This window comes from Mchenga conophoros, linkage group LG3 (assembly GCF_057382185.1).
Source record: "Mchenga conophoros isolate Kocher_MC1m ecotype Shallow Benthic linkage group LG3, M_conophoros_male_GT1.1, whole genome shotgun sequence".
NCBI classification, from domain to species: domain Eukaryota; kingdom Metazoa; phylum Chordata; class Actinopteri; order Cichliformes; family Cichlidae; genus Mchenga; species Mchenga conophoros.
The window spans coordinates 55178932-55200813 of record NC_140528.1 but is presented as its reverse complement, the minus strand read 5'-3'; the positions used below and the strand labels follow the sequence as shown (position 1 = coordinate 55200813).

General features: G+C 38.5%; 1 protein-coding gene across 1 annotated transcript; it reads left to right on the top strand.

Moving 5' to 3' along the window:
• The first annotated feature begins 165 nt into the window (after nt 1–165).
• LOC146579567 (circularly permutated Ras protein 1) lies at nt 166–17176 on the top strand. The gene is made up of 19 exons (XM_085263562.1): nt 166–211; nt 3922–3973; nt 4194–4250; nt 6603–6734; nt 6823–6909; nt 6994–7079; nt 7201–7398; nt 8586–8630; nt 8725–8814; nt 9756–9907; nt 9995–10076; nt 10173–10300; nt 12576–12660; nt 12743–12849; nt 13011–13123; nt 13240–13351; nt 13470–13610; nt 14511–14604; nt 15243–17176. The coding sequence occupies exons 2-19, from the start codon at nt 3922–3924 to the stop codon at nt 15384–15386; spliced, it is 1905 nt and encodes a 634-aa protein (XP_085119688.1). The 5' UTR covers nt 166–211; the 3' UTR covers nt 15387–17176.
• Nucleotides 17177–21882: the final 4706 nt, after the last annotated feature.

Below are 21882 nucleotides of genomic sequence, written 5' to 3'. Positions count from 1 at the left end.
CTTCCTTGCTTCCTTTCAAACTTCGTTTCACACTGTATCAAAGAAAAAAACAAAACAAAGAAACCCAGCTCTGCACCGACTTCCTGACACACATGCACAAAGTGTTGCTGTTTAGACTTTGAACACGCCCACACTCTCACACATATTAGAAACATGCTTCATGAAACGCTTTCAGTTTGAGCGACACCGCTGCACTCAGACCGCTGCAAAGGTATTTCTTTTCTTCTTGTGTGTGTGTATCCACGATAAATTGTTACAGCTTTTATTTTCAGGAGTGAGTCGTGTATTTTTAATTTAGCTAACTTTTGATTAAATGTTTTGGACTAAAGTTTCCAAACGTGATATGCACCTGCTTTATCCACTTTTCAAAATTGAATCTATGTACAAGTATAAAGAATTAATTTACTAACTGATACAACAGATGAGATTAATTTGTCGTTTAGGAAAACAGATAACTGTTCATGGCACAGATTCATGAAGATGCTGGAATCTTCATGAATCTATGATGTGAATCTCCTGTTCCACTACATCTCAAAGGTGCTCTACTGTTCTCACATATGGTGACTTTGGAGGCCTCTTGGGTGCAATGAACGCACTGTAATCTTCAAGAAACCAGCTTGAGATTATCCTGATCTTTGTGACATGGTGTATTATTCTGCACCTTGCACCTTTAGGCAAGTGTAGTTGTGATTTGGTGTTATATAAATAAAATACAATTGACTTGAAAAGGCAAGTCATGGCCAGGAATAACACTGATGCAGGCTGTGGTTTTTAAATGATGCTCACTTGGGGCCCAAATGTGCCTAATGCCATTATACCAGCACCACCAGACGGAAGTATTAATACAATGCATCGATCTGTGCATCCATGTTCATGTAACACCAACTTTTGACTGCCATTTGAATTTTGCCACAGAAATCAAGACTCATCAGACCAGGCAACATTTTTCCAATGTCTTATTGTCTGTTTTTGGCGCTATATAAATAACATTGAATTAAACCTGCTTCAAGGTTCCTTGTTAATTCAGAAATGCTCTTCTGCATACTTTGGTTGTAATGAGTGTTTATTTGAGGTACCATTGTCTCTGGTCATTCTTCCCTGACCTCTGACATCAACAAGGCCCAGAGAACTGCTGCTCACTTTACATTTTCCCTTTCAGAGTATTCTCTGTAAACCACAGAGATCACTGTGCAGTAAAATACCAGCAGATTAGCAGTTTCTGCAATACTTAGACCACCCTGTCCAGCACAAATAATCATACAACATTCAAAGTTTCTCAAATCACCTTTCTTCTTCATTCAGATGCAGTTTAGCAGCTTTACTGAATTAAACCGGGTGACAGGTGTATCCCACCAGAGGCCCTTTTTATGAAAGGCTAGAAAGTAGTTCAGGTACCCAACTGATGCAAACCTTGAAACTAACCTGCAAAAGCTGCAGAAACTCTGCTGCACATGTGTGAAGTATGCAGCTCAACTTGTTTGGTCCCGGTTGCCAAGATCGACCTATTTATAGAGCAACCTGGAGTGATTTAGAGAGCTGATAACCTCTGAGCATAACCGAGGTTGTGAGGTTTAGGGAAGCAAAAATAAGGAAATGATATCCTGGGCATGCCCAACTTGCTGTGTGAAAATGCAAATAAGCTCCTTAAGTAATTTAAGTGAGAGCATTTGCTTATGTTGACTCATTAGTACTTTTTGCCTTCATACTGAGCAGCACAGAGGTGCCGACCTCTGTCTTTTGTATTTAATTTGCTGTGTGTGTGTCACAGGAACAGAGAAAACGCTGTCTTACTTGCTGTGCATTCTTGACTTTCTGAGTCAGGAGTACTTGTAAAACAAAGCTTGTATAAAGTGGAGAAAAGGGTCAGACTTTGGTGTGTTATTTTAAGTTGTTGCTTACGTTATCTTCCTTTAATTATAGCAAGCTCAAAATAAGTGTAGCTCAACCCTCTTGGGTTGATGTGACTTTTTTTTGAAGCAATGAGTTTGCATGAGTAGAGCTAATGTTGTGGTTCAGCCCGCTCTTGTTTCAAAATGGCTTTCAGCGAAAACTCGAACAAAATGCTCCAGAGATCTTCAGGATTTTCTACCTACAATCTAAAAAATAAAAAACCCTTTAAATCTCTGTGATGGTGAGAAATGTTTTTAGAGTAATTCATAGCAAAATGCACAATTTCTTTTTTAAAGTAAAGCTTGTGTGGTTCGTTTTAGATTACTTACGTTTGAATCTTTTTTTGAGAGCAAATCTTGCTCTTAAAAATGATACCTAAGCTTACCTTCAGTTTTTTTTTGATGATCATGGACTATAAGCTCACCATGACACAGTAAAAACCTTTCCTTTCAGAATCTTTTTGAGTCCCTCTGCTCTTAAAATGTACCTGGTTAAAGTTCCATCTGAAAAAAGCAAAAAAAAAAAAAAAACAGACATAAAAAAAGACACCTTTAATATAAAGCAGCTTTAATTAAAAAATAATAATTCTACTCTAAGGGGAATTCATGCTTAGATGAGGATTTCTGGTTGTCATCAGTGCAGATAGCTGCTGTCTTGATAAACTGAACGTCTGCTTCGTGAATAAATTTGGAGGAAACATGGTTCAAAACAGTTCACAACATAGAGCTGAAGAATATGAAGAACACAGAAAAATGTGAATTTCGACTCTACATGTGCTGAGACACAACAACAGTATGGCTAGCAGCTGCTATACACTAAAAACAGTTTTTACCTTTAAGTCTTACAAAACTTTCCTTTTTAAACTTTTCCAAAGAAACTTTTGAAAATAAACTGACTGACGTCGTCATTTTCATTTTCTGGGTGTAACATGGGGTGCACAATCTAAGGATCATGAACTTTTAATGATAAAAAAAATAGAAATTGCGCACATTTTTATTGTGAAACAAGAAAGAAGGAAATGTTCTCAAAAAATTTGTCTGAAAACATAAATGACCATATTTATCTGACCAATCACTCTGAGTATCCACAGAGTCATCCTTAGTTTTTCCTTTTTGCTTTAGTTAAGGTCCACGTAGAAAAAATTTAGCTGGTCACTAAAGTACACGTCAAAAACCTCACATTTCTCAAGGCATCGTGTTAATCAGCAGCAGGATAGTGCAGTCATATCAGGGCAGGGCGGTGCAGCGGTTTGGCTGTCGGCTCACAGGAAGCCTTTCTGTGTGGAGCTTGCATGTTTTCTCTGCGGCTTCTCGTTGGTTTCCTTCAGGTGCTCCTTCCTCCTCCCACAGTCCAAACACATGCATGTTAGGCGCTTTTTGAGTTTTTTGTTTTAAAATAATGTGTAGGTTTTTATTTTATAGGCTTTTGAGATAATTTTGGAGTCACATTAGAGCTGTTTGGGGGTTTTGGTTGGGGGTGTGAGATTGTGGTTTGACCCCTTTAACACTCATTAGTCTGTAGCCTGCTCTGTGACTGCCACCATGCTCTGATTAAAAACAATCTAAATCTGGTTAATAATTTAACAGTTCTCAGAACTTTAAACCCTGTCATTTCCTTCACGTTGACCTCAATGGCATTGGCTCTGTTCTCTAGTTTCAGTGTCTGCAGCCATACTTCAACCAAACAAACCAAACCTGAAGAAAAATGCAACTTTTATTCCTTCATATTTAAGAAGCCATTACTTCTCATGTTTTCTCATTTCTTCCCTGTTCTTATAACAGGAAGTGTTTTACTGAGGCACCTGTTAACAAGAAAAATAACCAAACCAAAGGAACAGCTGCTGTGGTGACAACGCACTGACAATGCCAGGAAGCTCGTCTACCATAGTCATGAAGCTGATATGTCAGCTTTTCTCGCTTTCTTTGTCCCCATTATCTGATTCATTTGTCTCTTAAAGATAAAAACCCAAAGAGATTGTGGGTCTTTTAAATGGTGTCGCAATCAATTTAAATAAATATCTGTGTGTTGCAGATGGAGTTTGCTTGCAGCCATGTTGTTTGCAACTGGAGTCCAGATGGACCAGGTGAGTTTCTTAAAGTGAATCTTTGCCAATGTGACAAATAATGCTCATGCTTGCTATAGTTAGAACCTTTCAAGTACATTAATCCGGTGAAATGTTGACATCTTTGACCCTGAGTTGCAGAACAGTCTGCGTCTGTTTGTATTAAGTGCCACCAAAAAGGAAGAGAGCGTGCATAACTGCTTAAACCTGTTATAACGAAGGGTTTTTCCTCCAACTATAGGCGTTTTTCCTATGGGGCCCGAGTATGACAACATAGTGCCAGTAAAACAACAAGCAGGTAATTTTCTCACTCATGCACTTGCAAAAAATGTGCACAAGCATGCAGCTCTCATGACGCTGATGGTGATGAACCGTTGCTTTTTTCTGGCCAGAGCGTTGATTAAATTCTCAAGAGCATTGCAGTGAAATAACAGGAAAGCATATTAAGTAGTAATGTGTGTGCGTGCGTGTGTGTGTGTGTGGGCATGCTTGCAAATGCAAGACAGACAAAGAGACGAACTGTGTAGGAGATGTAAAGATAGAGGTTCAACAAGGGAAAGTCCACACAGAGAAAAAGATGTCAGATAGCTCTAATTATCAAGATGTTAGAAGAGTGTGACAGTTAATGCTGATAAAACTAAAAAATCAGTCCAAATCAGTTTGGCTCCACCCCCATTGCCAGTAAAATTGAATTTCTCACCAACACAAATCAATTTCAGTGAAATTAATGTAAGAAATAAAGTAAATATTCCACATATCAAGTATTAACAAGTATTAACGCAGATCATAAAAACAAAAATCAAGATTTGTATTATTTGTTCTGCAGATAGATAGTAAATGGTTGGATAAGCACAACAGAATGGATGGATGGTGACAGATGGCCTGTAGAATTTTTTCCGAGTTCCTCAGGCCTTAAAATGTTGTTGGTTGAAGTTCAATCAGAAAAATCTAACAAAAAGACAGCATTTATTATAAAACAGCTTTCATATTTGCAGCTAGATAGATGGATATTAGGTCTCACAGTGAACGCTTTTATGACTTTTTGGCATTGATGTCACATGACTGTCAATGGTTCGGATTGTTTTGCAATGGTTTATGTGGTTCTTATGGTCCAGTGTGGTCGCAGCCATTCCCCATGTGATGGCCACTGATAACAATTTGCATATTGACGACTGCCAAATCGAGGCCACGGCCTATTGTTAGTGGTGCTAGGTTCAGATCATTTTGCGACGGTTTATGTGGTTCCATCTCATCATCTGAGATGGATGCAGTCACTTGGATCAGTGAAGAAATGTTGAGGCGAACAGAATAAACTTTCTGGGATTTCCTTGTCTGGATTATTGAGCATGCATTAAGACATTATTACTTTGGATTGTTTTCAGACTTCATGTTGCATTACTTCTAGGATTAATTCTGATTTCACTCCCAGTTTAGTTTCACTTTCACTTAGTCTTTGGTTAGGTAAGGGAACCAACATTATATGATTCGATTGGGGAAAAGGTCCCCTCTACTTCACCAGACTGAAAATCAGCAGCATGAAGTTTAAACTTTTTGGTTCAAATTTACATCAATAGGTATGGATGAGGTACAACACTGAGTGTTTCTTGTCTTGTGTTTCTACGGTGTATTGACAGACATACAGGCTTTTTGTGCTGGGGTGTTTTTTTCTGTTCTCAACCTCTTCTCCCATTAGCAGCTCAGTCTGAGTGGAGTTTTTTTCCCCTCTTCCTCTCACCTCATGTTATGAATTGTGTTGTTTTTTCCTATCAGCCTACCTCTCTGACATGTCTTCCCAATGTGATGTTTGTGTAAAGTTTGGTCAGAGGGCTCCTTTGTAAGTGTGCATGCGCCATTAGCGTGCTGCCTGCTGTAACCTATAATTTCCTTCGGGATTAATAAAGTATTTCTGATTTAGATTCTAATTTAAAATCTGTAAGACAGGGTGGAGGCTCTGTCATGGTTTGTGGCTGTATATCAACCAGAGGTGTTAAGCTCATTTTCATGCAGAAAAAAATGAAGCCGCTGCATGTCAGATGCTATCCAGAATGTACTATTTTTGCCTTACACCAACAGGAATAAATCATGGCTTCTGTTTCTGTTTGTTCATTTAAAGATAAAGGCGATAGTACTGAAATTAGTAAGATTACGGTCAGCTGATTAAAAAGCTCCTGGGTTTCCTAAAAAGGCCTGACATTCATGCTAATATATAGCTGACAGTTAGTATACAAGGAATAAACAATACAGAGTAGAAATGTGATAACTAAACTAAAGGGCAAGTGTGACCACCTGACTAATGTAATATTTTTTTGTTTGTTTGTTTGCTTGTTTTTAAGGAGAGTGAATTTTAAATTTACAACTCAAAATTTAAAGAGACAAAATCAGCTGTTAATTTTCACAATCTTTGATCGGATCAGCTGTAGCCATTTCCTTTAGGTCCATGGGTTGGTGGAAGTTTTATTCTGATAGACCTTTAATGTTTTAAGACAAGTTTTGAAAGAAGATTTTAAAAGGATCTCACATATGCACATCAGATAATGACTGCAGTGAGGTAATAAAGCCATAGCCTGGACTCTGCATGTCCTAGAGAACGTGTCACTTGATACGTTTTGCTTTTGTAGGCTATTTATTCAGTGTTTCCTTGTTACTTCAGATGAGGTTCCTCCACCGCTGCCCCCTCGTCGACTGAGGAAACCTCGGCCTACTTCTCTTCCTCTTTACAGCAATTCCTCCTTCGAGCCTCCGTCTGCTCCTCCCTCCCTCCCTCCTCCTGTTCCTCCCAGACGTGAGTTTGATTTGCCAGTCTTTCCTTATGTTTTATATTTGATATTTAATCTTTCTCTCTCTCTCATTTCCTTTTTGCGTTTCATCAGTTGACAAGCTGGAAGGATTAACCAGGTTGAAGGCCAACGTCAACGTTGTCTCACTCAATGTTGGAAAACTGGTTGACACTAGTCAAGGTCAGGGGGCACACACATGCAAACACACTTCCTTCCAAGATTTTTGGGGATTTTATTAATCTCTTTTCTTTCTTTGCTTATCAGACTCAGGCATGGAGACTTTTCAAAGGCCAGTGATTTGTGGGAAATGTAGTGCTGCTTTGTCATGTCTCAGTTCGTTACAGAAGAACGTGAGTGGTAATTTAATTGCCGAATTTTTTATTTCTTTGGATTCAACCAATTGATTAACTGGTTTCCACTGGACAAAGGTAGTTGAAACAAACAAAAGCAAATCCTCTTCTTCTTGTGCAGGTTTGGCGATGTGAGTTCTGTGGATATGAAAACAGCGTAGACGAAAGTTTAGCTGCTTTGTGCATTGGCCAGCGAGCCGGTGTGCGCAGTGATGACCTTTACCTGCCCAGACAGAGTGAAGACGACTATCAGAACTTAGAGGACACGCTAGTTGTTTTCTGCGTGGACACTTCTGGCAGCATGAGCGTTACTACAGAGGTGTGTGGATTGCATTATTCAAACACACTGCGGGTAAAATTCCTACAGTCATTGTTTATCAAAAGCTGGAGGCTACCCTTGTGGTTGCAAAAAGAGTTCTTGCATGATTCAAAAGCTTGTAGGATCGCCTTGAGCATAAAATAACTTGAAGTAAATGCATTTCTGTATGATTTTATCAGTCGTCAAGTCCTCAGTGAAGAATATTATTCCACTCTCATTTAAGTGTGTTGCTTTAGTTGATTGAGTTTTGCAGGCATCCATTTATGGACAGCTCTGTTAAGGTCCTGCCACAGAACAGGACGTGCCACAGCGTTTCAGTGAGTTTGAGGTCTGGACTCTGAATTGGATCATCTGGATTCTTTTCTTTTTTAGACATTCAGTTGTAGATTTTGTGTGTTCTTGTCCTGTTGTATGATATAATTTGGACAAAGCTTTAGCTGTCGGACAGATGGGCTTACATTTGATTCTAAAATAAAGAATGGTATGCAGAGGAGTTGTTGGTTGACTCAATGACAACAAGGTGCCCAGGTCCTGTAGCTGCAATCAGCATCCACACAATATAGGTGTTTATGATGATATGCTATGTTTGGGTTTCACTCTACATTGTGGCCAAACCTCCCACTTTGATCTCGTCTGTGCAGTCTTGTCTCTGTCAAGTTTTGTGTTTTGCTCAGATGCAAGTTTATTTACGTGTTATTTATTTATTTATTTTAGACAGAGAGAGAGAGAGAAAAGGGTTTCTTCTGGCAATCCTTCCAAACAAGCCGTACTTGTTCAGTCTTTTTCTAATGGCACTGTCAAGATTTTTTACATTTAACATGCTAACTCAGTCTGAGATGCACCTCTCAAGTTTCTTGCAGTTTATGTAAGCACTGCACAATCTGTTCTTTGGGTGGACTTACTGGGACATCCACTCTTAAAAAGATTGTGGCATTGTGGTAACATATAGCTAAATACCAAAATGTCTGCTGTCATCGAGGTGCCTACACTCACTTGTTATCAGTTAAACAAGTGTAATTAATTAGCAGCACCTGGCTGCTACTTACCTTCTGAATACCTGTAGTAGCAGTAAAGAGACATTCAGTTTTCCACAGTTGAAACCTCTTTTCCACATGATTGTAGGTTAATTAAATCACAATAAAACTCCATTTGAAATGTTCAGTCTTATCATGTTTGCTCTGCTTTAGGTTCCATCAAGCAATGGCTCTGTAACATACGTATCCAGACTAGAGGTGAGAGGATAATTTGTTGTGGTTTGATTGGCTGAGCTGCATTAACATAATCATTTTGTTTTAAAGTTTGTGCTGTTTTGGTATGTCTTCACAGGGTATGCAGGATGCCCTCTACAGGGCACTATTCACCATAAAGCAACGGTCCCCTCATCGGAGGGTGGCTCTGGTGACATTTAACGATGAGGTAGGAGATGTAGCGGTAGTAGTAGTAGTATTAATTATAACACTGATTCTTGTATGCTGCTTTTTTGAATCTTTCTTTTTTGTGAACATTTAAATACAAATATAAGTGTTATCCCATCCAACTAGCATGTGGTAAAAGATTGTAAAAGGTGTTTAGTATTCATTATGTCTTTGGACTCCAGAAATCACAATGAGAACAAATCATTATGGTTGATTCAGACTGAACCTGGGGTCCTTATCAGGAGTGGGGATGCTAAAGCTTTAGGTATTTTGCTGTCTACCTTAAAACAACGACAACAAAAACTAAATTTATTTTTTTTTACCTTTTACTCTACTGTTACATTTTTTTTTACTTCCATGCGATCTTTCTCATTTTTTGAGTAGAATAGAATAGAAAAGCCCTTTATTGTCTTTCCTATGGTTTTGGGGGTTTTTTTGGCCAATTTTAATCTATATGAATATATAATCGTGTCACTCAAGATATAATGAATATTTAATTGCATTCCTCTATGTTGCTATAACTAAGTACATTGCTCCAGTTTTACCTCAATGTTGTAAAATAGAAAAATCAGTGGAGCAGATCATAAGACGTCCTTGTTCATAGAACCAGACTTATAAAGTCCATTGAATCCCTTATTTATCACTACATGAGAGAATTTTAAATGTTTTCCTGTTTTTGTCCCCTTTGGACCTTGCATAATTGACAGTTATGTAGCCTGGCCCACAAAAACAAGAGGACTTCCTGTTTACCATGATGAACTGTCATGCTCTGTAGAAGATGGCTCTTCAGCAGACAGAAGGGAGAAGCAATCTGCCCTCATCTGCCAGAGAATTTGTTTTTTTTGTCAAAATTTGAATTAAATGTTGAAGACATTAAATGAAGAAGACCTTATAAATCTCCTGCCCCTGGAGTACTCTAACTACATTCTGCTGGTTTCACAGGTTGTAATATATGGTGATGGTACTAGTGCTCCTATCACACTCAGGGATTGGGCGCTAGTTGACTACGACCATATATGGGAAAAGGGTGTGACTTACAACATCCCACACTGTATCGCTGAGACCTACAACCACCTAATACAGAGGGTCAAAGAGTAAGTGTTAGAAGTGTTTTAGAAACATGGAAGAATGCTCTGTACAGTCTGAAACACTCTTTGTTTTCTCCACATCTCTGACTCTAGACTCAGGGAACATGGAGCCACGTGTCTTGGTCCCGCAGCATTAGCCTCCGTTGCCATGGCTTCAAGGTACCCCGGGTCAAAAGTGAGTAAATGAGCGGTCAGATATCAGATTGGGACAACTGAGTGCTGTGACTGTCACCACTATTAACAAGAACCTTGCGGCTGTTGTGATTTACAGGTCATTTTATGTACTGATGGCAAAGCAAACATCGGACTGGGAGAGATGGAGGAAGCTCCCTCTCTGACTCCTTCTGCCTTTACTCCATATTTCTATACTCAGCTGGCTCTAGATGCGGTACAGAAGGGGTAAGGGCTCACATGCATGCACAAAGTTGTTGAGCATTTGTCAAGGGACAGGATGAAGTTTACAGACTCTTGTGTGGCAGGTAAATGATTGCTCACCAGAGACATGGTTAACGCAATTAAACATTGACAAATGCTCAATGTTTAATTGCGTTAACCATGTCTCTGGTGAACAATCATTTACCTGCCACACAAGAGTCTGCCTCAAAGTCAGACAGGCACCACCTCTGCTCCTAAACACAGCAGCTGATAAGAATAGTCCTGTTTTGTTTTGCAGATTTAAGTGTAAACTTCATCCTGTCCTCTTCGAGTATTGAAATTGTGTGGTATTTAGAGATATTCCTGTCAAATATTGATCGTAGGCGATCGTGACTCAAGAGTTGGGAGTTTGCCTTGTAATCGGAAGGTTGCTGGTTCGAGCCCTGGCTCCAACAGTCTCGGTCGTGGTGTCCTTGGGCAAGACACTTCACCCGTTGCCTACTGGTGGTGGTCAGAGGGCCCGGTGGCACCAGTGTCTGCCACCGCCGCCATCACCTGTGTGTGAATGGGTGGATAACTGGATGTGTAAAGCGCTTTGGGGTCCTTAGGGACTAAGTAAAGAGCTATACAAATATAGATAAATGGCCATTTACCATTTCAAATCTTTTACTTTTTTCTGTTTACAGAGTATATTTGTTTTAATTTTAATTACACAGTCCCGATCAAAAGTTTATGAACACTTGAAAAATGACAAAAAAAATCATATTTTGCATGGTTGGATCTTAACAAGGTTCCTGACAGAACAGATTCAAGTGCAGACTGTGTAATTAAAGCAAAAGATTTTTATTTTCAATACCAGCTGATCAAAAGTTTAGGACCGCATGCCTTTAAAAGGCCAAATTTGTGCAAAAATGTGGGTTCATTGTCATTTTCTGTCAGATAGTCACACTGTCATGATGTTCTGATGGCAAAGGCAAAAAAACGTCCCTTTTTGAACGTGGTCGGGTTGTTGAACTGCATAAGCAGAGTCTCTCGGAACATGCCATCGCCTCTGAGGTGGGACGCAGTAAAACAGTCATTTGGAATTTCTTAAATGATCCTGGGGGTTATGGAACAAAAAAGTCAAGTGGAAGACCCAAAACAATTTCACCAGCACTGGATCCAATTGGCTGTCTGTCAAGACACTGGACAATTCCCGAACCAAATTAAGGCCGTTACTGGTGCCAACTGCAGCCTCCTAACCATCAGACAGCATATAGTTTGAAGGGCCTCAAAAACAAAAAACGTCTTCAATGGTATCGTCTCCTTGAATGCCACAGAACTGACCATGTGGACTTTGCAAGAGAGAACTAAACATGGGACATTGAAAGGTGGAATAAAGTTTATTCTCTGATGAAAATTTTTTTTAACCTTGATGGTCCTGATGGTTTCCAACGTTACTGGCATGACAAGTAGATCCAACCTTAGATGTTTTCTATGCGTCACAGTGGAGGGGACACAATAATGGTCTGGGGTGATTTTTCCTTCAGTTTAACAATGGAGCTTGTGCAGAGGCATCAAACGGCCACTGATTTCTGTTTTGGGGGCAATTACAGGGTTGTTTTTTTTTGGAGGTGTGGTCCTAAACTTTTGATCAGCTGTAAAACAGCCTTTTTCAGTTTAAGCATTGTTTTCAATAAATTATGCATGCTCAAAAAACCTCCCATTTCTTCTTATTGCATGTTGAAGCTCTACTTGGAACCTTGTTAAGATCCAGCCATGCAAAATATGATTTGTTTTGCCATTTTTCAAGTATTCTTAAACTTTTGATTGGGATTGTAAAAATAAAACCGTCAGTCAAAATAAAACAGTGGGAAAAAAAAAAGAAAAAAAAAAGAAATGCTTGTGAGGAGAGGTTCACAATGACCAGAATCTGGAACAGAACAAAGACGTCAACATCTGGTGAAGTTTAAGAGCCTTTACTCCAGTGCAAATCAGTTGACTTGTAGCTTATCAGCACAAAAAAGTCACTTTGTTGGGATAAACAAAGTAAAAACTGGAAACATATGCTTTGTTCTGGAGTAGAAATGGAGAATTTACTACTAAGACTTCATTTTACAGCTACATGCTACAGTTTGTACACTCTTTTATATACTCTTTGCACATGTACTCTACAGCATTCCAGAATTCAGACTCACCTGGCTACAGCAGGGTGTCTAGCTCAAACCTTTGAACTTTTCACATCTGCATGAACTGAGCACATCAGCCACAAGACCTGTCTAATTCTGTGAAAAACATATCTCTTTCTTTCCTTTTTCAGAGTCATAATATCAGTAATGACTTTTGAAGGGACAGACTGTCGCCTGGCTGATATTGGTAAACTGGCAGATGCTACGGGAGGAAGAGTGAGATAGACACAAATTAATTCACACAAGCAAACACAAAGAAGAACATATTACTGTAACTCTTGCTCCTTGGCTTGCGCAGGTAAATATTGTCAGCATTGGCACGGTAGCAAGAGAGATTCAATCGGTCTCCGAAGATAACGTCCTAGCTACAGGAGTCAAAGCAACCCTGCTCGCTTCTGATGGAGTGTGAGTGGCAACGTAAAAACACTGCCACATAAACATTTTACATACTCGATTGTATGTTAGTCTAATAACAATAATAATATAGAGTGGTGCAGTGGTATCCAAAATATTAATTTCCTTTGTTTCCTTCTTTTATTTTCACTCTTCTCTCTCTTTCACTTTAGGTATTTTCCATATGAGGATGAAAACAATCACAAACTGGTAAGAGAGATTGGGAATGTCACCAAAGGTCTGGAGATCACCTTCCAGTTTGCTGTAAAACCAGATTTTATGGAATGTAGGTCAACTCTGCTGTATTATTACTGCTTAAAAATCATTTTTAGTGCAGAAAGCATTTAATAGAATCAACCAAAGTCTAATCTATTTTGTTATATATTGGTCTGTATTCACCAGTTTTTCTCCAGAAAGGAATGCTTCCATTCCAAATGCAGCTCAGCTTCAAGACCAGAGACCAACACAGAATCACTCGCATCATCACCGAACAGCGACCAGCAACTACCTGCAGGTAAAAAGCTGGAGCTGGGTGTTAAATACTTTTAGAATCATTAACTTAAATGTGTTCCAGTTAATCATAAAATATATTTATATATTTAATTTCATCTTGTTTATCTGTCTGTCTAAAGTCGGATTTTTGCAGGTAGACTTAACATGGCAGTGCTCGATGTTCACTGCGCACAGCTCTGTGCCAGTTTAACCATGGAGGGTAAAGTGCAGGAGGCACAAAGGCAGCTGAAAGCACAGCAAGACCTGCTGCAACAAGTCAGGTATGAGTCTTGTAGAGGATACATGGAGAAAAAGGTAATAATGAATGCACATATGAGAGATTCAGTAGCCAGCTATTAAGGCACTGATAATGTATGCTGCATGCTATTGTTGTGATGAATCCTGTAAAAAGTCAATTTGGTGAATTTGGACCTAAGTCAATGAAAGCCAGACCGAAATCTGTTTTTACTACAAGCATTTTTATTATTATGGTTTACACAAAATTTATAAGAAATGTGAAGAAGTGTTTACTTTGTAGAAGTGACAGAAAGTGGCTAAAACAACTCTATATAGATCCCAGATAATATAGCTACTGTTTTCTGCAACATTTGGCCACTCAGTGTTTCAGGAATTAAATTTGAGACACCACGTGCATAAAATGGTCATTAAACTTTATCATACAGAGAAAAGAAGCTCGAGTTCTCCTAAAAACAAACTAACTTACCTTAGTATTCTTTTATATAGTCCAAACGTAAAGTGTTACACATTATGTTGAGGAATAATTATGCAAATATTCTCAACTTTATTACTTTTGTGTAGTTACTGCTGCCTGCCTTTGTAGGAAAGATATTTTCCAAGTGTGGCATTTAATCTCTTGTCACTATTTTATTACTACCGGACATTTAAACTTTTATAAATATTCAGATTATTATTTTTTAAATCCCTATAACAATAAATAGCAAAGCAGATATGTATGCAGATCTTAGTACACATTGAATGGGGGGGATCTAGACCCATCAGTTCACCTGTACTGTGGGGCCACTGAGCCACCACCTGATCATTTTACGTTAACGGTTGAAGTGAGTAGAAGAAAGTGGAATGGTTTTAAGGGGTTAGAGTTCAAGTGTGTGTGTGACTTTACTGTGTTGTAGGCAGTAACAGTGCCTCTTTCTAAACTACAGCAAGTGGAGGCCAATCCAAAAGGAAGAGAGTATGTATGGTAACTGGATGGAAACCATGACGACAATTTGTGAGGACATTACCACGGAATCCCAGGTATTCATACACTTTTTTAATGAAGACAATTAGATGAAATATCACACAGTGAGTTGTATCATTATATAAACCCTTTGTTTATGTAGCATGAACATTTTGGAAGTATTCATTTTTATTTTATTTTTACATGTGTCAGATGTTGTGTTTGTCTGTGACTGAGCAGGCAAAGATTTGGAAAATCGTACTTTTATACAACTGCCAATGAAGCAGCACAAGAATTCATGAAACATTAATCAGATGTTGTGCACTCGTAATCTTTCTTTTTTTATTTGTTTTTTGTCTGCACATACATTGCAACAGATCAACAACAAAGTTAATACTAACTTCTAACAGTCGTAAATATGAAAATATAGCCCTCACCCTATAAATTTTAACTTGAGTAAATACTAAACTCAGAGTGAGAATGAGCTTATTGAACTCCATCACAGCCCCTTAATGGTCAGCACCTTTCAAGCAACCACAGTGAATAAAGTTTTTATAGCTACTTTTTGAACCTCTCCATAGACGAAAATTTTGCAATTAGTGCAAGAGTACAAGATCCACTGGAACAAGATATTAGATTTTGTTTATTGGTCTGTTTATGAGTTTGTAAAAAATAGTTATTCACAGATTATCAATTTTTTTTACATCTATTACAGCTGACTCTTTCTGATGAAGCAGCTAAGGTGGTGTACCAGATGAAGAGAGCCAGCAGTGTCAGAAACAACAACAACAGCAGCAACACAGTTAATGTCCAAAAGAAGACCACAAAGAAGAAAAAGGCTGTCATGGAGGCTGTGTAAATTAAAAGACAAAACAAAACTGTTTATTAAGCAATTAATTTTACAGCAGTGAGAGAACCATAGTTTCTTTTTATTTAAGAAGCCCAGAGTACAGACAGGCAAATGTATATGACTAAAAATCTTCTGTGTCTGAGATGCTGTTGTACAATAGATTCAATAAGAGCTCCTACCTCTTTGCTTATTCCACGCCTAATTATTGAGCTGGAAATGGATACAATTTTTCCAACACTGATCTACTCTAGAAAAACTGTACGAGGAGTTTTATCACATTTTTAAATGCAAAATCTCATAAACTGAAGAATTTAGAGTGGTTGTAACTGATTTCGTAGAAGCTGTTACGATTATAGTTTTCTTTGTATTGTAATTATATTTCTTAATAGTCTACAACAGAGATGGGCAGTAACGAGTAAAGTAAGGCATTAATACTGCAAAAAAGGTCATTAGATTACTGTTACTTTCCCGTAAGCACGCTGCGTTACTGCGTTACTCTCACATTGCGTTTGTGAGAGTGTCTCATGACAATGACATAAGCGAGTGCGACGTTCGTGGCAACTGTGTGCAGATCAACAATGGATAATATAACGAGTGCAGGAGTATGAGGTGCAGTATTTAATGCGTGGAAGTACTGACCTTACTTTGAGTTTGATTCTGTAAAAAGTGACAAAATCATCAGCATCTGCTGCTCACTGTCTGGGAAGAAAATTTCTTTTTACAGGGAAAAAACCCCTAATCTTCAGAGCAAGCACTGAGTATGCTGCCACGGCAATGTGAAATTCAAAGAGAAACTCCCAGATCCTTCCTCTGACATGACCACTGCGGCATACCTGCACCAGGGCAAACATCCGCCTACCCCACTTTTTTATTTATTTTCTGCTGTGTTTTACTTGCATCTATTTGAAAGAGTGAGTGTAAACACCAAAAATTGTTTTATTTTATGTGCAGGAATGTGCAGAAAATAGGTTTAAATGTTAAACAAATTTCTTCCAGTCAGAGAATGGTGCATGTAATTTAATTTTTGCTTGATGCATTAAGTTAAAATATTAAAACTAATAAAACTAGTTTTAAAAGGAGACTTTTTCATTTGATTACACTTTGTATGATGGATTGTGCAGAAAAAGTAGAATTGGGCTGAAAGATCTATCGCTTTATCACCTATTCAGGTTGTAAATCATGTTTTTAAAAAGTCAGTTCAAGTAATGGGATTACTTTTGAGGGGAAATAATCAGTAATTAGTTACTGATTACTGTCAATTTGGTCATGACAATTTGCATCAAGGAACTGACCTCCCAGTCCATTGTTCCTTCAGTGGGCTGGTTTCAGTCATTATTCAAATGTACTGTTTATAAGACTGGGGAAACCTGCAGTCAGCTGAGACTGAACAAGTCACTGTGACGAAACGTTTCTCCCACTGACAACGCTAAGTCCAGAACATAATCAACCTTTTGAGACTGTCAATTTGATCCAAATATTTAGACCAAATTGAACTTTCTACACAAATGACAAAAAAAATTATTGGCCAAATTAAAGTCAAATTTGAAGTGTGATTGCAACAAATAATTCTTTTGTTGAATTTATCATATGTAGACCATACAGGTTCTTTTAGTATCAAGGACTGTTGTTTCTGAATTAAGACTGACAAAAAGTTTATGAGAACTGCCTTAAATCAGTCAGCAAAAAATGTAGCCAAACAAATGTGCTTTTATTTGATTTCTGTTTTAGAGGAATTTTTGTAAAACAAAATGAAACAGTTTTATTTGTTTCATGTGTAATAAATGAACGTGTTTGACATTTCTAAATTAGTCCTGTTTTTATTATATTACAAGAATATTGTTTTTAGTAATGCGATAATAATGCGATTTCATGTGGGATTATTCTGATCTTTACTGGAATTCACATCTGTGACATCAAGCAGTAAAATTTATAATGACAAAAATGTATGAATAACAGCAAATTCATTATATAGTGAAGCACATTTAAACTGATCTATGTTTGATGATATTCATTTGTTGCGGGATTTGCTCGCGTTTTTGTGGCTGGGTGTCCTGTGAGGACCGTAGGTGATGTGTGTGTGAGCATGCGCGTGAGGAGACGCTGTGAGCGCAAAAAATGTCGCGGGTAGAGACGGTGACGGGGGCAGCGTTCTAACGGGCTACAGCCTATGCAGTGTGTATTTGAATGTGCAGTACCGTTATTAAAGCCTCATCCCTTCAGTATCTCAGGTGTCTTGGCTAATTTCTGCCTGCCTCACTGCTCCACAAAAGTGGGGGGATTTAACCCCAAAGTAGGACAAAACTTCGGCCCTGGAGGAAGTATCTGTCAGGGTCCTGGGACTGGGCGACCCAGGACCCCTGGGCAGTCATGGACCTGTGTTATTGTTGTGTATTTTGGTGTTGCTTCCCCTTCTCTGTGCTTGTGTATATGTGTGTGTGGGTGGCTGAGCACTTGTTTATAGGCGGCGTCAGGCCTGGAGGGTGTGGCCCTGCAAGGGGACTGGCCACACCCGAAGCCACACACCTGCTGCTGATCAGGCCTCGTCGGGGGAGCTACTTAAGAGAGTCTTGGAGCTCCCACCGACGCGGGATCATTGCTTGGGACTCCACGTTAGTTACCCAGTTTAGGTTTTGGTCGTGTAGTGTATGCCTGCCATTTTTCAGTGTCCTGACTACTGCCGCTATTGTTTCCCGCAGGAGGAGCGTGGAAGGCTTAAGGAGCAGCGAGCACCGGGAGTGCAGACACGGGAGCAGAGAGCACTTGGAGGACACGACACGGGAGTCTGGGGAAAAACACGGGGATTTATTGTTGTTTGATATCACCCTCTGTAAATAAACGCACTGCTTGAACTTTGAGCTCCGCGCCTGGGTCCTCCTTCCCCACATCCCCACGGTCTGCCAGCCAGACCGTGACAGAATCTCCCCTTGCATCTCCCGACCACGGTCAGGGGACCGACGGTGAGGAATGGTTAGTAATTTTACTCCTATTTGATGGGCACAACCAAACAGTTCATGACAAGCTTATGTATCAGTATGTTTTTGCTGTTGTAGCAAAAACGGTTTGTCTTTAGATAGTGAGTCAGGCTTTACTTTCTCAAACTATATGATACTACAAGACAGAAAGAAAAATAACTTAAACTTTACTATGAGATGCAATCAACACATATACAGTTATATGAGGTAGAAATGATTGTTTTCTAATTAAGAGACATTATATTCTGAAACTACTATAATAGTTTTTTTTTTAGCCAATACCAAAAATGGCTTCAGATACTTTTTAATTTCAAACTATTTAAAAAAGTTTGAGATTTAAATTTTGATTAAACAAAACAAGCACAGTAATAATGCTGCTTTGAGCTCTGGATAACTGTAACTTGCATTTGCTGCTATTTTATGATTTTTGTTTTTCTCAAACACTCATTTTATTAGTTTTAAACTCATATGAAACAGCTAAAAGGTAGTTCTATATTAAACTACTGCAAATGCTTCATGCTTTATGAGTAACACTGATCTAATCTTAGTATTTCTAATGCTGTAACACTCACCCAGAACATTTTCATAATACAGCAAAAAAACACAGAGTCATCACAGATTTACAGACCAGCTTGTTGCAATGCTTAAGTCTTTTAATGTTGTATAAGACAAGCTGACAAAACAAAGTTCAGTCAAAACTCCATAGATCAAATATCTATTTTATAATCATAAAATGTCACATGCTGAGTTGTGCTTATCTTTGAAAAGAAACTCACTCTCATCGTTCTCTTTTGCTCGCCTTCTGTTTCCTAAATTCAGAGTCACAGTGGAACCTATCCTGTTCCTCAGTCCTCTTGAGCGACCTGCTCACGTCTTTGTTTTCTCTCTGTGTCTCTTCTTTCTCTATGCTTGTCTTGCTTATCTGTCTGTCTGTGGGTGGAACTCATCGTGGGTTCCCGCCTCTGTCAGAGCATGTCTGCACCAATCAACCGCCTGTTCCAGATGAGCTCATCAGGAGGCCACTACTTCATGTGGTGACTGAGGTTCATTATTTGCTGGATTGTTGAATTATGCTATTAGTAAAGTCCTGGGTCTGGACACTAGTGTGTTTCCCTTGCCCACCCCCCCATAACTGCGCATACAGACCTTCCCTGGATCTTCCCTGCCCTCGAGTGTTTGGAGAGACTACATTAGTGGATATCACTCTGGTGCATTTATTTACAGTGAAAACACTAAACATGAACACACTGAATCCCACCTCCTGCTCCACCCAGGGTTCCTGACAGTGTTTAAAATACAGCAGCTTTTGAAATCCTCAGCCCAACAATCATGCCACTTTCAAAGTATCTTAAATCACCTTATTTCTCCATTCTGACGTTCAGTTTGAACTTCAGCAGGTCGTCTTGATCATGTCCGCGTGCCTCAATGCATTCATTTGCAGTCATTAGATTTGTGCTAAGGACGAAGTACATGGGTGTACCAAATGAAATGCTCAGTGAGTGTACATATTAAGCATGTGTAAACTCTACACCTTCAGTTCACAAATTTATAAAGCTTTGTATATAGGCCTGCTTTGTTTCATCCGATAACCCCATTAGTGACCTTGGAGTCAACAGGTTCATTCTTGTAATGAGTGAATAAGCTCAGCAAAAATGCTAACGATGTAGGCGTTCAGTTATCAGTTGCCAGTTGGTACTGCTATGCTTTTTACCAAGAAGTAACAAAGACGTGACACTGTGGAATGTCCATGATTGAAAGTTCTGATTGTACAGATGATTATTAAATACTGGAAACTGAACTGATGTTATATCGTCTATATGGTTCACGGTAAAGAAAAGGAAAAGAAAAACACTTCTGAGTATCAAAGCACATCCATCCATGTAAGGTAGTCCAAAAACAATTCCAAGGTATTTGTTTGTGAATATTTCTTGGTATTGACTGATTCTTATATTTATTTGTTGCGAATATCTACCTGAATACACAATTCCAAAGTTTAGAAAGTACTGAGTCGTGTGTTATCTAGCTACTGACAACCTACATGGGTTAATGCTATATGTGCCCATCAATCCATGTAAAGTATCAGAAGGCTAATCATTTTATGATAATTAATTTTAAATGAAATGAATTGATAAAAACAGTCTTTCTGAAAAAATAATTAAAAGAGAATTAAACGGGACTGTAGTTTCAGTGACTTGGCTGACACTGCTAAGTCTTTCTTTGTGGTTCTCACACAGAAGACTCAGTCAATTGTTTGCTGTACTTGTCAATTTAAAATAGAGAGTATTTTACATATTAGTGTAGGAACTTTACCTTAAAGTGTAAAGCACCTTGAGAAAGCTGTTCTTGTGATTTGGTACTGTATAAATATAATGGAATGTTTAACCTTTGCCTCAGCATGTTTAGTTCTGAAAAAGCGATTTGTACCTCCTCCCGGGAACAATGTAGGGCTCCTCCTCTTTTAAGGAAAATGTACAAACCATTATGCTACGAAGACACATTTTCTTTGCTTTTTGAATTTAAACTTGTTTGTTTTGTTTTTCTGGGAATTGGTTATGAAGGTTAAAACTACTGTTTCGCAACATCTTATTTGGGTGCACACTGTCAGAGTGTACTTATCTTTCTCTCGGTGTAATTGTTTCTCGGCAGAAAGGAATGACAAGCTTGTGAAATGTTACTGATTCAGATGCAGGAACTGGAAACAAACAAATGATTACTAGAATCAAAAAGCACATGCAGAGCAGTTGAAAGGCATCCACAGTTGGCTCCTCTACAGCAATAACTCCTACAGAGAGACGGATGAGAGAATAAGAAGATCTAATTTTATTCTTATTCCAGCACAGAGTCTTGACCAGCCAGAGCTGTGCACAGTGAAGTTGTTGTTAATGTCAAAATATTACAAATATTACATAAAAACAGTGATATGATGAACTGCATAGAGGTTTCTCTGAAGTTTGCATTAATTTCGTAATTCAATGGAAAAGTAAATGACAGCCTCCCTCACTTGGAGTTTTATAAGTTTACTCAAAAAAATGTAACTGGTGCCTTAGTTGCTTTATCCGACATTCTCACCATAATAGTCACACACCAAAAATAGTGGACAACTGGCCTTAGTCTCCTTTTATTTTGAACATATTTTATGCTTTTGTTATCTGATTTTACTAGTTTCTCATTTAGTTGTGTATTTTTTTTTAAATTGCTGTACTAATCTCAGGTGACCTTGAGGTTTTGAAAGGCACCTATATATAAAAATGTGTTATCATCATCATCATCGTTGTTGTTGTTGTTGTTGGTGGTGGTGGTGGTAGTAGTAGTATTAAGCTAATGTGACATGGTTAGAAGTTACTTGCCTTAAAAACCTCAACAACAAAATATTCTTAATGGAGAGGATGATTAAACAGCCTGCTGTAGTGTAGTGTTTTAGCACAACCAAATGATATGAAAATGTACTGGTCATGTGCAACACTTAAAAATTATGCTGAAGTTTATAGATCTTAATCCATTTTAAAAGAGTTATACAAAACATAATCACACCT

Excerpts from the sequence above, each read along its gene's own strand:
- LOC146579567 (XM_085263562.1), top strand. The coding sequence starts at position 3,922 with ATGGAGTTTGCTTGCAGCCATGTTGTTTGCAACTGGAGTCCAGATGGA. Across the intron at positions 6,910-6,993 it reads ACTGGTTGACACTAGTCAAG|ACTCAGGCATGGAGACTTTT; the intron begins GTCAGGGGGCAC and ends TTTGCTTATCAG. Across the intron at positions 10,301-12,575 it reads CTAGATGCGGTACAGAAGGG|AGTCATAATATCAGTAATGA; the intron begins GTAAGGGCTCAC and ends TTCCTTTTTCAG.